Genomic DNA, 18,550 nt, shown 5'->3' with positions numbered 1-18,550 from the left:
AAAAACAACCCCCCCCCCCCCCCCCCCCGAATATCCTTGGAAAAGAATTTGCTGATTGCATAAAGTCCTTCACTGGCTCCTCCAAGTCTATCTATTTCTCTTTTACCTTGTGATAATCACAAGTCTCTGACAGGCCAAACGTTATCAATCATGCATTCACTCTCCCCCCTTTTTTTTTTCTCATTTGAAATTCTTAATTCTTCTGAATTAATTCTCTGCTTCTCCCATTATTATCAAGAATGAAACTCACAAGAATGCTATTAAAATAGAACTAAAAATTTTAAGTTGCAAAGAGTGATTTAGCATTGGGTTCTCTTTTTCTCATTATTTAAGTGAGCTTTCAATAAGACACATAATTGATTTTAGTGGGAGCAGCAACTGCTCTTCAGTACCTTTTTTTTTTTCTCTTTTAAACTCTTGAGGACAAATACTAAGAAACTTAATGTAAATTTCTGTTTTTGGAACTTAGTTTTTCTTCTGCAATGCACAGCTGGCATTAAAAAATCAGTCAAAGTTGATGCACGTGGACATTCTTAATTATCTACATTACAAGATATTAGCTGTACCCACAATTAAACTGTTGTAAAAACAGAGGTTCTATCCAGAAATCTGTGTTTTATTTTCACATTTAGTGCAACTTAACAGGCCACTAGCTGTAGAATTTGCTGCACACTGCAGCAACCAGAACAATGTAAAGATGTATAGAAAAATAGGATATTCAATAGGAAAAATACTTGTTTTTCACTACCATAGCTATCAGGAAAGAAACCAGATAATCTGCCATACCAACCATAATATAGTTATTTTTTTTTTTCTCTTTTAAACTCTTGAGGACAAATACTAAGAAACTTAATGTAAATTTCTGTTTTTGGAACTTAGTTTTTCTTCTGCAATGCACAGCTGGCATTAAAAAATCAGTCAAAGTTGATGCACGTGGACATTCTTAATTATCTACATTACAAGATATTAGCTGTACCCACAATTAAACTGTTGTAAAAACAGAGGTTCTATCCAGAAATCTGTGTTTTATTTTCACATTTAGTGCAACTTAACAGGCCACTAGCTGTAGAATTTGCTGCACACTGCAGCAACCAGAACAATGTAAAGATGTATAGAAAAATAGGATATTCAATAGGAAAAATACTTGTTTTTCACTACCATAGCTATCAGGAAAGAAACCAGATAAGCTGCCATACCAACCATAATATAGTTATTCATAAAGAATCATTCTGTTGCTCTGCAGCAATATAGTGAATTACTCTCCATAGTTTTGAAAAAGCAATATTACAGCAACACCCCAGTAGGCCAACCTTCTGGTTTCCTTACGTTCATCAGCATTTGCAATAGATTTTCAAAATAAAGCCCCCACATATTTTTCTTACAAAATGGACTCAGGTGAATTATTGTAACATTGCAGTAACGAAATTGCATGTCATCTGTTGGCTTAGTTAACAATACAAAATGTGTAGCTAAAATAAATAGAAATATTAGGCATGATATAGAGACCTTTGACATAAATAACAGTTTTTATACTAAATTCAGTGGACTTTTGCATTAATTCTATTGTTTCTGAAATTAAAAGCTATATTTACATACACCTGCTTACGTCCTTCAATCACTTCATTAATTACGATCCTAGATACATGCTGAGGAGTATGTTCCAAAGATGATTATACCTAATGTGAAGGCTTTGATTTCCATAGTTTTTTTCTCAAATAAAAATATAAGCAAAATTTCATTGTTTTTTCTTATAAATTTAGTAGTGAGAAATTGCAAATTTCTGGCTCAGATTAGATTCTGAATTCTAATACTAAAATATCAGTTGGAAAACTGCTATTTCTAAAGAGGTAAAAAGAAAACCAGGATAAAGACCTTTAGGCGCTGCTGAACTGGTAAAAAGTCAAAAGATAACTGAATAGATTGAAATGTGACTTTCTGCTTTTTGTTTCACAATTTAACTGTCTTCTGTTAATAAAATTTAGGCATATACAGACTGTAAGTTCAAATTACTTTAGGAAGATAACCATATTAATACACAACTCTGCCAAAGACAGGATCTGCTGTATTGTACCACTCACTGGGTCTTTCAAAATACCTCATTTCTATCTATTATCTATAAAGAGTGTATAAGGAAACTACCATCTGATTTAGGTCCTTTGGAAGGTGTCTGCATTTAGATGGGAGAATAATCAGCTGTGATGCAAAGTGACTCAAGACAACTGCTCTATGGTCTGTGTTTCCCATGATTCCAGAGATCATCTTTACCTCTTTCTAGGAAAGCATACTGGTTTCCAGATACTTATTTGGGGATTGTTTTGTGGAAGCAATGGAAAGAGGTGTTTGGGGTGTTCCTGAGTCTGGGGTCTTCAGGCTGCAGACAGTGGAAAGAGGAAAGAGGTGTTTGGGGTGTTCCTGAGTCTGGGGTCTTCAGACAGCGGGTGTTCCTGGGGAGAGCAAACAGCCAGAGCGCTTCCCCACACTGAACAGACTGTTCGGCATCATCCCCAGGACATTTCTGGAAAAGTACTGTTACCTAGTTTGACTAGTAATAAGAAGAAAAGGCAAGGAAGTGGACAATGCATATCTTTTTCCATCTGTCAAAGTCTGAAGGTGCATTCTATTTACATAGCTTGTTTTTTCATAATTTCACTTTATCATTTGGCCTGCAGAGCATTTAAAAAGCAAAACAAACACTTCTTTCATTTTGTTTTTGGCTGCACTCAAGGTGCTGTGACTTTATTGCCAAGTATGTAATTTGTGTATGTGTGTGCATGTGCATGTGGATTATAACTTACTGTAGGATCTTTGCCAGCCATTTTGCACTCTTCAACCTTGTTTGCTGATGCTGGCCAGAAAATCTGTAAGAAAAGAAGTATCTTTTAAGTAACATATTTATTACATAATTATGTTTTAACTGCACTCAAGGTGCTGTGACTTTATTGCCAAGTATGTAATTTGTGTATGTGTGTGCATGTGCATGTGGATTATAACTTACTGTAGGATCTTTGCCAGCCATTTTGCACTCTTCAACCTTGTTTGCTGATGCTGGCCAGAAAATCTGTAAGAAAAGAAGTATCTTTTAAGTAACATATTTATTACATAATTTTGTTTTAATGACAGCCAAAAAGCTAACTAAAGCCTAACTTACACTAATAAGTTAATATTTTGATATATTTTACACCTTGATTATAAGGCAAAAAAGGATTTTCATTGATAAATGAAAACAACTTTCTGTCTAGCATGCAGTAAACAAAATAAAGGCCCAGGTCTTTGGCTGATATAAATTAATTTTATTAAATATTTTTAAGATAAGTTAATCAATTTATTTAAACTTCTTTCTTCTAAATAAGAGATATTTTCATCATCGTTGTCTAAATTACTGTCCATCTTTACTTTTTTGCTTCTACTGAACTTCTAGCAATTGTTCATACTAGAAATAGGAACACTAAAATATTGAAAGAAGGGTTCTTGTAAAAATTTTTTGGTTTTAACAGTAAAGGTTTGGATATCCTATGACAAAACCTGCTTAAAATCTTAAGACTTTAGGCTGTTTTCTCGATTTCTTTCCAAGATATCTTGTACTACAGACAGTTTTCCAACAGACACACACTTCAATGTCTGAATGTTTATCTGATCTATACTCAAACTAAAGTTTTTGAGCTTCTTCCATTATTTATTTTGATTTTGAAATAGAAAAGACATCCATTAGAAATCTCTCCCTAGAAATTTAGTAGGTGTCAGAGCCTGATAACATTTAGCCTCAAGATAACATAAATTGGAGCATTAAAAGATCTCTGTAGATATATATACATACATATATATATATGCAGAGAGTTGTAGGTATGCATATGCATATGTATATAGGGTTTCTATAGAGGCATAAAATTAGCAAAGTGAATCTGTTATAAAAATAAATAAACAAACGAAAGAACATGTAGAATTGCAGAGGTTAATTCTGAGCCCAATACGGGGTGATCACATTCGCTGCCAGAAAATTTCAGGTGGTGTTGCTTTCTGATTTTTTTAATTCTTGTTTTTCCAGGCCTAAATAGACTGTTGAAATGCCTTGCAACTTTATACTGCAGAATATATTTCATGCAACAGAGGCCTTCCTATCTAACCGATCTCTGCACAGAATTAAAGGCGACCTGCTAAGGGAAGGCTGGAGCCTGCCGTGCGGGAGCACAGCAGCTCCCAGACAAGGATGGCCAGATCACTGGGGAGATGGGAATTAGCAAAAAGTTCGCACGAGCTATTTCAGAACAGAGAAGGCGGCCCCATTTCAGAGGAAGATTTCTGTACCACTATGAGGAGGAAGGGCGCGTTCACGCCATCACACGAGAAGCATTTAATTTAAATGTGTAAGTTAGAGTTAGCCTCCCCAGCCTCCCTGCACAATCAATTCAGGTAGACAGGCATGTCCAGAGGGTGAGTCAGAGCAAAGCCTAATTTAAGTGCTCTTAATCACCTTCCAGCGGGGCCTCTCCCTCTCTCCTGACACATTAAAAGTCTTGCCTCTTAAGAAAGGCATTTAACTTTGCTGCTGCAAGCTGGCTATCTCTGCCCCTCGATACTCCTGAGGTATAGTAATAAAGCTCATAGATTAAAGGATCAAATGAATTTGGTAGAACAAGGCCTATACGGTACACTTTAAGGTAGTGTTGTAGCTGTGATAATCTTAAGATAGGCAAGGCAGTCTGTGGAGAGGTAATATCTTAACAGTCAGGCTTCTGGGCACACAAGTACTTCTGCAGGCCACCTATTTCAAAAGCAGGGAAGCTGGATTTGAACTGGCTCTGGGAATAAAAGAGGAATCCGTGAAAGTGGTTTAAACATTTGATAAATCGATTCTTTTCATATACAGGCTGCCTACTACAGTTTGAGGACGTGGGACACAAAGAGTCCTTAGAAAATGGCATCTCGATAAGTGAGAGAAGAAGCCAGAAAAGAGGTGGCATCAAGAGGGAGATGAGGGTCATAGTGTCCAAAAAACCCCAAACAGGAGGTGTCTCAGCTACCCAACTGAAGGGCGAGGGCTGACACAGACATAACAAAAGATTGGAAAATAGTTCTGTGATTAGACTTCAGAGTACAAAACAAAAATAAATATAGTCGAAGGTTAAAGGCAGCTCTGTCCCTGTTGTTTTTTTCCCTATGGCCTGAAAGTGATTGCAAGTATCTTATTCTTCCTTACAGGCTTCTTTTAAAAGTGCATCTCTGAATTATCTTAAATCTTGGAGAGGAGTGGAAACCATCAACCCATACAAATTCTCGTTATGAGGCCAAGCCATTCCGAATATTGCTTCAAAAGGAGTAAACAGGTCAGTTTTTAAACAGTGTTTGAGGAGCAGCCATGCTAATAGTTTGTTCATCTTGTATTACACATAAACCAAGGACTAACGGTTCAATAAGGTGCATGCCTGGACTTTTGCCTGCTGCAAAATAATGAAATACACTTTTCTTGTCTTAAAAATAAAAGCAAGCTTGGATTTTCAAAGTAAGTCTTGAACTTACACTGAGAGGGTCCTGGCTTATATTATTAATATTCAAAGACAGAATATGATCTTTGCTGCCCACGTAGATCCGATCCTGATCTTCATCCATTAATAATATCCTGTAATCCAGGGGACTGTGGGATATCCTGTGATATTCAGAGGTCTTAGTTTCTTGCAGCTCTGAAACAGTAAAGACAACAAGTTAGTAAAGCGGTTCGGTTGCTTTCTTGCTTCACAACTGCATTTCTTTCTAAATAAAGGCATCTTTGAACACAAGTGGGGTCAATAAAAGAAGAAAAACCCTCATCAGACACTTGGTAATCATGTAATGGTTGAGTTAAAACAAATTTCCATTTCCCAGTCTGAATGCAATTTTTTTATACATTAAGTAGCTAGACATATCTCATAAAAATCAGGCATTGCTGTTATTCATTCATCTAATTAATTCTTATTTTAATGAATATGATTATTTACAGCTTTGGCTTTTAAGGAAGATCATATATTAAATTAATCAATGTGTTCAATACATTTTGAAGTCTATGACAGCAGAAAATCCACAAGATCAATGAAAACTACATAAGAACAGCTTACTTTCTTTTCCTAACAGGGGGCTTCACTAAGAATAGGTTTTTATCATTTTCAAGGTCAATTTTTTTTTTAGTTCTTCATCACCATGCACGGCTTATTTAAAAGAAAAAAAAAATGTATTCAATCGAGCCTAAATGTGTCCATTTATTCAGTTGTTTGTTTATGGGATTTGGATCAAACTATCAAAACTGTAGAACTAGGTCTTTTTTTTTTCCACATAAAACTTCCTTCAATGAAGTGAAGTGAAAAACGTCCTTTGATCTCAGTAATGCAGGATCAGGCCTGTTACAGGAATAGCACAAGCATCTGCAATATAAGTATTACTTGCTGCCCTTGAGAAAGCTCAGCCTTCCTGTCTTATATTTTGAAGCCCACTCAGATTATTTTTCTTTTCAGTAATAACAGAAGGGATATTTCTCAAGAGCTGAGACTGGAAAAACAAAAGTTTAATAATCAATTTCTCCTTATTCAAATATTTAACATATAATTATGCTTTCTTACCTCATGAGCATTATTATTGGATTGTGTTCCCTGTGACTCTAAGAGGGTGGCAAATACACAGTACATATGAAAATGAAGCCCTTCTATAATGTTTATTCATAAATCTAAGAACTGAGTCCACATCCCTTTTGCAAACTGTCTGGGACAATATGGCTTGTCACTGTTGCTAAAGTCTAGTTTTTGCTAAAAGCAAAGTTTTTGCTCATTAGTTCCCTATAGAATACAGTAGATGTGGTATCCAAAATTAATCACCTATGCCTTTTAGATGACTAGTTTAACATGGGCTAATGATATTTTGGAAAACAAAAATTTTAAAACAAAAATATTTTTTGATATTTGCTCTGTTAAAAGAAAAAAAGTGTGCCTAAAGTATGCACTTTCTATAAAACACATATTTAGCTGGAAGCATAGTTTTTTCTTTGAAAATTACTGGGAGGCAATTTTTGACAAGCTGTAGACAACATACAGGCAAAGGCTGCAGTCTTAGGACTTATACCTGTCTACCAGAGATCTAATGATTGAAAGAACACTTATCAGAATATGATTTGCATTGATAAATACGACACATAGCTCCACTTAATTTTTATCATGATTGTTAAATAATTTTATAGGAAAATGAAAAATATCTTCAATTACTGAAAGATATGGTATTTTGATTCACTTAGACGTGTGACAGCTTTCAGGAGCTAAGGGTTGCTTAGCTTACATGCATTTATTATGGTAATATTAAAAAAAATTAACAAATAGTATTTCTATGACATACGTCTCTCAACAAAAGGTAAACATACAATCAAGATTTACAGTCTGCACCTAAAAGCTTAAACTGAAACAATACTCATTAAATATATATGAAAATTGTCCACATCATTTTCAGAAGTCTTTCTTCAGTGCTTGAAAAATCAATTGTTTTACTTTATTTAAAAAAAACCCCTCCCTGTAAGCTTTTAGCTAGGATTTTCAAAGGCACCTGGGAGACTCGACAGCATAGTGCCATTAAAATGCGGTCCCTTTGCCCTCTCTGAAATTCTCAGACTGACCTTTCATAACAGGTCTGAGAAGCTAGCGCTCATCCCTTTTCCTGGTGGCCTTATTAACTTTACTGTAATATTTGGCAGCTGCAAGGTGAAACTTAACCTTCTCATAACTGTATATTTGATATCCTAGGAAAGCACATATAAACTGGGAGAAGCAGCAGTTTCCCGCACAACACTGGGTAAATGTGAGCACAGTGATTGCACAATAAGTGATTGCCCCTCCTTATTGCTTCAGTGACAGACAACGATTGACAAAGAATAAGCCATGATTGATATAGAAGATGATCAAGAACATGATGATTGTTTTTAAGAAAGAGACAAAATTAGAGATAATTAATTTCCACATCTTTCATTTATTAAAATCCATTGTTTTCCTGGATTTTTAACCTCTTTGCAATGACATTGTTCTTTCTATGGCACCTGAAGGGTAATCTGTCTCCATCAAGCTGCTGATGAGGAGAATACCTTATGACATGCCACTAGACTATGGAAACTCAACGCCATTCATAAGAGGAAAGGAAAACCCTGAAACAAATACTCTCATAGAGATTTATTAGTTTTATTTCTTTCAGTGCTGAAACTTACAGTTTATTAGCTTCTTAGGGCTACAGGGAGGGAATTTATAATTAATCAAATTTTCTTTTCATTTAACAAAATTTACCACACAATCATCCAAGAAAATTTGATTTTTTAAAGATTTACTATCTGAGTGTTGTTACTTGGAAAGAGTGATGGCTGGAAAGATGCTTTTCGTCTCCAAAAGTTTTTGTAAAAAAATGATATAAACCTTTACTGACCTTCAAAGCAAATCCTATTCCATGCTTTGGAAATTTAACCAAGCATTCAAGGCAGTAAACGCTGTATGGAGAATGATGTTGCGGACAGCTCTCTGTGAATATTAACAATTTTGTTTGGCAATAAAAAAAAAGATTATAATATGCTCCATACGCAAATAACTGTCATCCTTAATGATACAAGAATAATCTTTGTTCACCCTTTTTTCATCAGTCAGTGAATTTAGTTTTGGCTTTCCTCAGTGATAAAGCCAATACCAACTTCATTCCTAGTGTTAAAAATCTGATCTTAGAGGACAGGTTATATAGCTCTTCTCCCTTTTAATGAAAAACAAAAGCTTCAGGGAACTCTCTCCCCAGAACTATTATTATTATTGAACTGCACGTTTTGGAGATCCCAATGCCTGGGAGTTTTCTCCATACACAGTGTACAGCTTACTGACAATTAGGCAGTTTAACACCTACTCTTTAATTATCCTTCTAATCCACCACAAAAATTAATGCAAGTATTATTTTTAAAAAAGTTGTGTTCTCACAGGAGAAACAACAAAATATTTGTGTAATATCCATTATTAACATCACAAAAGCCTTTGTAACTCTCAAAACTCATTGTGTTGGCCAGAACAAAACAAATTACAGATATCAGAGACTGGAAATCCAGGAAGGTGGAGATATATCCCTTGCTGACAAACACAGCCTGTTATACCCAAATTGTCCAACCTGCATATGGGTATATGAGCTAGATCCACTCATCAGGTTGTCTTCTGAACATCTTATTTAATCATTCAGCATCAACCTTTCATCACTCCTTAATTCAAATTCACTGGTGTCACAATGCTGAAAACACAGCCTGACTTTCCTAACGTAAGGGATGTAATAATCCCTAATATGTAAGATAAGACCCTAATATAAGTGACTTCCTTGGTAGACATCTTATACTAATATAGATGTTTGATACACATGTTACTGAAACTAATACAATTTTTAGCAGGACCTTCCCAAAATAAGATTATTTCCTATTCGCAGACCCACATAACCACTTGTTACTGAAAAGTTCAATATAAACAAGAAATTATATTGCAGAGTTTGGTAAGCTACAGCCGTGGTATGCAAGCATCCCCAGCCCAAGTTCAAAGCACTGAGTTTATCCACAGATAAGCTGTGGATAAACTACGAAACGTGAAAGTGTCCATGCAGTCGTCTCTGCACTATACTATCCCTGGGTTTCCAGCCTGGCAGGGCTTCTTTGAGCAAATCGAGGATGCTCTGTCAAGCTTTTAATTTAGGCTCCCCTGTGGTAAAGTACAAGAAATAATATGTTTTCCTCCTCTTTCCTGCTGGCATAAGGATTCAGTCTCAGAAGGTTGTTTATGGGGTAGTTCAGAGCAGAGGCAGAGATTTGGTGTATGTGCCTCAAAAAAAGCAGGGAGTAAAGCATAGCAATCCAGTTTCACACGCAGCACCACAGTGAAGGGGAGAAACATAGCTTTCCAGAAAGATGGTCTACATCTCCCCGGGGAACCTCTGCTGCCCAAATTGGCATGGATTTTATGTAGCTTTAATGATTTGGAAGTCAGCAACACAATGCTGTTTTCTTTTATTCCCTCATGGGGTACGGGGTCCACAAACGACAGGCCTTGTGTACGTCTAGCAGTAGGCTTGACAATATTAGCTTCTAGTTAAGGAGACTGTAAGACTCTCTTAAGCCTCATTAAACCTTCAGTTTGTGCCAACAAATATGCCAGCCCATGCCAAATGTGAAACTGCAATGTAAAATCTCACCTTCTAGGAACTGGAACGAAACAAAATGGGGTACGGGGTCCACAAACGACAGGCCTTGTGTACGTCTAGCAGTAGGCTTGACAATATTAGCTTCTAGTTAAGGAGACTGTAAGACTCTCTTAAGCCTCATTAAACCTTCAGTTTGTGCCAACAAATATGCCAGCCCATGCCAAATGTGAAACTGCAATGTAAAATCTCACCTTCTAGGAACTGGAACGAAACAAATTTTTTTCTCTTTTTTTTTACCCTAGAAATAAATCTTTTTTCTCTTTTTTTTCTCTTTTTTTTTACCTTAGAAATAAATATTGATGTAGAATAATGTTTTTGCTTATAGCATCAAATGGAAATGGCACCCTTTTACTCACAGGTCACTTTCAAACAGGTGAAAAAGTAATTTGCACATATAAGAGAGAGACTGTACATAATGTTGCTATCATTGAAAGGAATGGTTACATATTTTAAAAATGTGAGAGGAATCAGAGATATCTGCAAAGTTACAAAAAATAATTTGGAAAAAAGCTTCAGCCAGAAGAAAAGCTCTGGTTTATTTTAGTTTAAAAATTTTCCTTTCTACTTTCTATTGACTAACTTCTCTGTGTTTTACCTTATTAGTAGAAATGACTAGAAAAGATCTAGTTAAAAGGTATCAGATTTCATAAGAATCTAATAATTTTAACTATTGTTTTCTTGGCCTTATTTCTGATTTTTTAGTGTAAAGACATGGAAGAAATAAATGTATTGGTTTTATAGTTTACATAGTAACTGTGGAAAAAGTATGCTATTTATAATATTGCTTTTCAACTCTGTGAGGATACAATGTGACTATTTGTTTAATTTTATGTATGGGAAGAGAACAAGGGAAGTCTGAAATATTTTCTTTCAAAACTTCAGAACAAGTCACCTTTGCACTGTCGATATTCCTTTTCTTTGAAGAAACCTGTATTGATACCTTCTACTTAAGGGGGTGAGATAAGAGAGCTGTTAAAGCATTTTGCCACTGCTCATGCAGTGTTCAAACTAAAACCCAACCCTCAGCCAGGTCTCAAGTGAAGCTGATTATAAATGGGTATGCAGTCTTTTGGCCAAAGAGCCAGATGTGCTACTAGTCAGTCCCTTGTGTGCCTTAACCACACGGGGCCCAAAAAGCTCAGGTGGACCTTTGACCTTTTCTTTATCTCTTTATCTCTTCTTCACGCATGAGAAGTCTTTGCACTTTTTTTTTAATGCTGTTAGGATGAAATTTGGCTTTTTGTATAAGGGGTAATAGGTTTATAAGGACTGGAAGTCACAGATGTGCACACTTGCTAGCTTCTGAATCTGTCTGAAAGGGTTTTAATTACATTTTTATTAAAAAAAAAAAAAAAGCGAGTGAGAGGGGAGAAGATAGATTTACAAGTGCTCATAAAATCACAGGCTAACTAATTAAGAAGATCACTTGGAGGATAGGGAGGAAGGGAGTTCAGACAGTACAGGCTGAAACAGGAGCCCTCTGTGCCCAGAGCTAAAATGTATAATTTGCTAGAAGGAAACTTAATTGCTGTATTTGGAATGAGAGTAAATAACACGGAAATGTCAACGATATCTAAATATGATCTGGTTTAAATATACGCCTTGAATACTTGTTGGTATATTTGCTAAATGAGTTGAAAATGGAATTTAAACATTACTGGATTGAGATAGTGCAGTCTTTTATAAATAGAAATAATAGCACCAAGGTGAAGTCTTTGGAGAATCAGGCCCAGAGGTAGCTCTAGCATGTCTGAAGAACAATCTGTCACCTTGAGCAGCTCAACATACACATTAGGAGCAGTAAAACCCTCAATAGCTCTTTGTGAAGGGGACCATGTGTTGATAGGAAAAGACATACCAGTTAATAGTTGACCTTAAGCAGAGTGATCACATATGTCAGTAGATGAGTCGTTTTTTTACAATTCACAACACACAGACGTCCTAAAATCCTGGTAACTCATAGACTTTAAAAAGATCACAATGGAGTATTAACTGGCTTTTGATGATGGGGCTTTTTAAAAGTTGTACTGAAAGGGGAATGACTCATGACAGAGTGCTGTTTTATTAAAACTATCAAAAACTATCAGAGAATTTTTCATCTTTGATTTGCTACTTTGAAGAATGAAGAAGGAGGGGCAGATCCACTGAGGTGTGGGCAGCTTCCAGTTTTGTGCAGGAGGAATGTGCTTTCTAAGCAAAGGCAAACACACGAAGAGAGAAAGTCACTTACTTGTGTGTGGCAAAATGTATTAGTATGGCTCTGTGGCACATTCATCAACCCAACATATCCTACAAGGTTAAGTGCATTTTTATTGAAGCTTTACATTATGAAGAGCAGACACTATTAAAATGCTGATTTTTTTTTTTTTACTTACACAGATATTGTCATGATGAAATCATACCACATTCCACAATAGAAGCCCCACTCCAAAACAAAGAGGAAAAATATGTCAACTTTTTCCAAACTGCAGTTGCATAGCTATTCCAAATCTTACCAAATATTCCAGTATTGAGATTCCTTCATTGAGAATTATGCAAGACCACCCACACCCTCCAGCCAGCCAGTCTCACTAGGCTGTAGACACTTCTTGGCATAATTTTCAGATTATTCCTCCACTTAACTCACTGTAAACCTGGAATAACTCCTCTGAAGTCTGTATAGGTATTTTAAAAAAAAAAAAAAAAATTGAAAAGTGGGCTTCTTATTTTTTAGTAAGTAGCATGCAGTTATAATTTTACCAGTCATCAACTTTATCCCTTTATATAATTGCAATTTGTGGATTTTATTTCAGAAGATGTCACAAATACTGCCACTCTACAGAACTTTCCAGAAGAAGATATCTGATTTTTCAAATATTACCTTGCTCATTTCTTCCCACTATTAACCTGTCCAGGCTTTATTCTCATTTTTGGTGCCAAAACCAAAGAGACAACTTTGGCAAGCATGGAGAGCCATAAAGACAGGCCAACTGGGTTTAAGATTACTGCAGCTGAGTTAGCCACATTAGATGGGAGCCAGGCTTCTCCATGTCTTGTGTATAAAGAGCTTGTGTATAACACCTCTGCAGTGTGCAAACTGCTCTCCAAGAGTTCTAAGCTGCATACTTCAAAGCCTGAACAGTTATACAGAGTTTACTCTTTTGTTTCTTTCCAGCAGACATGGAGAGGGTCCTTGCCACATTGCCTAAGGCTGCACAAGCTCAACCCGTCTCACTAGCCTGGGTGCACACAGTGGCTTTGCCATCGGCACTCAAGATGTTTTTGTTTTCCCGATGCAGGAATAAGCAGCTTTTGATTGCCAAGTATGACATTATTTTTGAGATGGAGCAAGAAAAAAAGCCACATCCGTGGAGAAGTCAAACAAATTCGACATTATTTTACTTCTTCTGGGAGCAGTATATCTTATCATTGTAATCTCTTGTGTTTTCTGTCTTGCTCTTTTTTTCTAGTGGACCAGCAATCACATCATTGGAGGAACGGTTGTGCTTCCTTCTGTGATGCTCAGTCACACAGAGAAATGTTCCAGACTAACTGGCCAGCTGAAGCCCTGACTCTATGCAGACACCAGAACCCTTTGATCCAAATTTAAAGAAAGATATGAGAAATGGAAGAAGATGAATTATTGTAATTGTCTGTCTGAAAAATGAATTAAAACTGAAACTAGTGCTATTCTCCAAGTCAGAACTGGGCAACAACATGAGACTTGCGAGCTGTCCTCCCAATTCATTCATCTTCATTCCATTTGCCACTAGTGGGTTGACCTCTGGGAGGAGGACGAGGTCTGAATGGACTTCTCATTAGTTTTGCATCTCATTCAGGCTGTTATGTTTGTGATAAAAGCAAACCTTTTTAGGCTTAGGTTTGAGTACCTGACTATTTACACCCCACAAACTGATGTGGCAGATGATGTCAGCTGGGACGTTTTTGAATATTGGGGAGGGAGAGAGAGGAGCAGGGAGAGTCTAAGTAAGGTTGAGTGGAAGGTAGGTTGTTTTACTGCTAGAATGGTCTGTCTTTGCAAGTTTACCTTTCTGTTTCAGTGTAAGAGCGTACTTTGCAGGTTTACTGAGGTAGCCTGTAGACAGTGAAGACATAATTCGCCCTTTGCAAAATTGACAAAGGCAGCTACTGCCCAAATGTGCAGTTTTGAGGTGTTAATACATTTTTATTGATGTACCGACAACCGTGCCTCTGAATTGTAGTGAAGAACTATCAAATGTTGCAAGATAATCAACCCCTCAAACAATGAAAGTATGATAGTAGTCCCTTAACTTCTTTTCTGACCAAAAAAACTCTTCACATCAACTCACATGCAGTTTTTCTTTTTCTCTCCGAGCATATTGCTGCTAAGCTGCAGAATTATTCTTGTTGCCAGAGCTAATAAAAACTCATTGAGAAAACACAGCTCAACCACTGAAATATTTTATAATGGTTTCTGTAATAAAGTAAGAACCCATTTCACTGTGGTGAGGCAGAGGAACCCTTTTCATTATATTCCTTTCTCTCCTTCAAAGAGCAACCTCCCCAGAGATTCAGCCGATCTCTGTATATCTAGGATTGGCATTACTGCCCTTGCTGCAGAAATCCTTGCCTTTATTGATGTTAACCAACTTTAGCTGCAATTTTAGCCATGCCACTTTATCCACAGGTCTCCTTAAAAAATATTGGTCCTTCCTTCAGCAGTCACTTCTCACCCTTACTCTGTATAAAAAAAGGGCAACTTAGTATACGCAGGCCTGGTTACAGTTTCATTATTATTATTACCATGTTAATCAAATTAGGATTACCTACCAGGCAAATATCAGGCATAAAGAGATCAAGCTAAATCCCAAATGCTTAGCTTGTATTCATTCTTCAGTAAAATAATGTAAAATTTCCTCAGCCATGAGCTGAAGGCTTGGAGGGCAGTATTTCACATTCAAAAGAATTTCATTAATAAATTCATATCAATGGATTGGTGAATTAAAGGGTGGTATTTTTAGACACAGACAATTCTGAATACAGAGGGATGCTTGTAAAAGAAGCCAAGTTGTCTATAGCAAAAATAAGGAAACAGGTATGTGGGATGGTGGGTATCACATACAACTAGGTAAACTACTGCTTCCTTTTTTAGTGTGTTTTCTTGTTTCCTATCAGTATCAGTATGTCAGTCAATGGTATGCATATACCTGATGTCTATACACTCTTGATTATATATCAGATAATCATCTCTATATACCAAGTCTAGAAAGTTAGCAAGCTCTGCTTTACATCTGGGAAGGATAAAAGAAACACTTATTCTCACTCCACTACGTGAGAAAACAAAGCAGTTGGAGGTCAACAAATGGCATCCCCCCTTCAGTGAACCTTCAATGAACCTCTAGTCCAACATGATGCCAGAAGGGTCATTATATTGGAGATAACGAACTTTACCAAAAGAGACAGCCACACTCGATTCCACAGTTCTTTCACAACTGTATTTATGCAAATCTCCTCTTGATATTTCTACTTCTAGAATAGAAATATTAGAATAATAGAATACTTCTCCACAATATTCTTCATTCCTTTTCCTATATTTCTTTGTTGTTCTGTATGGTTAAATTACCCTTGTAGCCTAATTTGGGCTCTTTGATTGCATCCAAGAGGCCACCCAGCCTTTTGCATTGACAGGAAGCAAGCTGCTTTCTGGACGTGGGTGTTTGGGACGCCTCCTGAAGCCAAGGAAAGTTTGGTTTCTGAGAAGAGCAAAGGTCAAGCCTATCCTTAAATGTTTTCCTGTCGTTTTTTTTTTTCCCTTGAAATACATTTTTCTGGTATATTAAATGCATTCACTCCCATCAGAGGAATAGCCATGTGGTTTCATCAGATTGCACATTAAGATTCTTTTTTTTTTTCAAATTACTGTAATGCCACAACCTGCTTCACTGGACACAGGGTTTGGCCACGTCCCCAGAGGACTTCAGAGGTTGGACACAACTGGAAATTACTAATTTCATCATCAGTGTTCACTGTTTGTGTTGCTGAACACGTAGGATTGTTATGAATATTTTCAATATTAAAGAAATTAACACTTAGATGTTTTTTAATGTCAACTTCAAAACCAAAATACTTCCAAGCATGTGTGCATTGAATATTATTTTATTTAAGCTTACTTTATTTCTATATGGATTTGGAAGCTGGAAGTGGGTCTGTCACTGTTAGGTGTCATTTTTGAGATGTGGCTCAGTGGGAGTAGGAGTGCTGTGCTCAAGCCCTACAGGGAGATGTGTTCAGTGCGTAGCATGCTTGCTGTTTAAACACACAGAACGTAACCATATTTCACTCTTTTTCGCACCATGAAGACTGACACAAAGAGTGAATTTAGGAGCGCATTCCAGAGCTGCATGCTACCATCAATCTTCAAGTGATCACCAGCTGGTATTTGGGTGCACAATAAAAGTCATGTTTAGTGGGCTGAGCATAGCCTGGTGGATTAGAGTCCACTCAACTCTAAATCCTATTCTGCTGGTATTTTGCTTTTTGACTTAAGACATGTCACATAAACTCTCTGAGTTACATATGTAAAGTGGAGGTAACAGTTTGGTATTTATTTGACTGGGTTGGTTTTGGGTTGCACGTGGTAATGTACAAAAAAGCCTTTGAAATTAAAATGAAATAGCTGGAGGAAGTTATTTCAAGTGTGTTTCACATGCAAAAAGAGGGATTTTTTTGTTTGTTTGTTTTAAGTCCAGACTCTTCAGACTTAATAAGCTCAGCCAAAACTCTGGTTTGGATTTAAGAGATAACTTTTATGCTTTTCTGTTTAGATTTCATCTGAACGGGAAGCCATTTAAATAAATAAACCTTCTGTTATTCTGCTGGTATTTTGCTTTTTGACTTAAGACATGTCACATAAACTCTCTGAGTTACATATGTAAAGTGGAGGTAACAGTTTGGTATTTATTTGACTGGGTTGGTTTTGGGTTGCACGTGGTAATGTACAAAAAAGCCTTTGAAATTAAAATGAAATAGCTGGAGGAAGTTATTTCAAGTGTGTTTCACATGCAAAAAGAGGGATTTTTTTGTTTGTTTGTTTTAAGTCCAGACTCTTCAGACTTAATAAGCTCAGCCAAAACTCTGGTTTGGATTTAAGAGATAACTTTTATGCTTTTCTGTTTAGATTTCATCTGAACGGGAAGCCATTTAAATAAATAAACCTTCTGCAGTCACTCACCCCGTGTTTAAACTAGACTTGCCATATTTATTCGGCAGGATGACCATCTAGTATTTGGCCAAAAGAAGGAAAAAAAGTATAAGAATTCCCTCTTTTGCATGTCCACAGATGATATAAAAATATTTTAGATAAAACCTACTTGTTTATATTCAACTCTCAGTTATGAAGCATCTCATGATTACAACAGTACCACTTTTAGATAATGGTAGGCTCTAACAGGAGTGAGCTATTAGTTCATTTGGATGTGCTGAACATCAGCAAAGAGAAAAAGGAAGAGAAATCATTGCTTCCAGGTAAAAGGCAGAAGAGTCAAGAAGAGTAATGTACACTGCTAAAGTACTAAACAGACCTTTTACAGGCTCAGCATAGAAATAGCAGGTTCAAGGAAGGAAGGACTTGAACAGCAATCCAGAACTGAAGGCTATTTAGATTCCTGACAGATTAAGATTGGCACAATGGAGGTATAGGATAGGAAGTGGTAGTGGACATTATGGGATAGAAGTCAACCATAGTTAACCACTTATCTCTGTAGCAAATTATTAATTGTAGCAGAGGATGATGCAAGTGCCCTCAGTATATGACTCTCTATCCTTGATCCTGAAACAAAATAAAAATTGCACTAACTTTAAAGGCAAAATTCACAGATTGTGTCCTTTGTTTATGCCCTGTACTCATATTTTGGAAGCACAAGCAAAATAAAGTGGCTATTCATTTAAAGCATAATGTACAAATATCTAGAACAAAGGAGATTTGTTTCATGATCAGAACAGGGAACTATAAGTCAGAACTCCTGGGCACTTGCTCTCTGACCTTGAACAAATCTCTCACCCTCCATTTATGTCAGTTTAACCATTTGCTACATGTTTATAACAACACTTACCTGTCTTTCAGAATTACTATCAAGTTCAACTAATGTATGTTTGCTAAAAAAAAAACAAATGAAAGGCATTTTTATGTTCAAGGTATTATTTTAATTCATGTTCCTGCTAACCATTTAGACGTATTGCATAATACATTTAAATCACTCCATTTTACAGGTACACATGCTTTAGTGTTTCTGTGTCATAAAAAGTAATGCTGCTTAATGCACAATCCCTTTCAGCTCCATTAAATAGATAATGCCATGAATTCTATTGTAGTAGAAAGGAAATCTCC

At 36.4% G+C, this 18,550-nt stretch overlaps 1 protein-coding gene across 3 annotated transcripts in view; it reads right to left on the bottom strand.

The window, feature by feature from the left end:
- SEMA3C (semaphorin 3C) overlaps positions 1-18,550 on the bottom strand; it is a 137,402-nt gene that overhangs the window by 48,936 nt on the left and 69,916 nt on the right. For 2 of the 3 annotated variants that reach the window (XM_009285523.1, XM_009285524.1), the window contains 2 exons: positions 5,515-5,675; positions 2,996-3,058 (listed from right to left, as the gene is read on the bottom strand). In XM_009285523.1, coding sequence (XP_009283798.1) covers positions 2,996-3,058; positions 5,515-5,675 — 224 coding nt within the window. Of the gene's footprint in view, positions 1-2,795; positions 2,853-2,995; positions 3,059-5,514; positions 5,676-18,550 lie in introns of those variants that run through there. The other variant, XM_009285525.1, reaches the window with a different exon arrangement.

Source organism: Aptenodytes forsteri, unplaced genomic scaffold (assembly GCF_000699145.1).
Source record: "Aptenodytes forsteri isolate BGI_AS27 unplaced genomic scaffold, ASM69914v1 Scaffold87, whole genome shotgun sequence".
In the NCBI taxonomy this organism is placed as follows: Eukaryota; Metazoa; Chordata; class Aves; order Sphenisciformes; family Spheniscidae; genus Aptenodytes; species Aptenodytes forsteri.
This window is presented reverse-complemented; position numbering and strand designations above follow the sequence as displayed.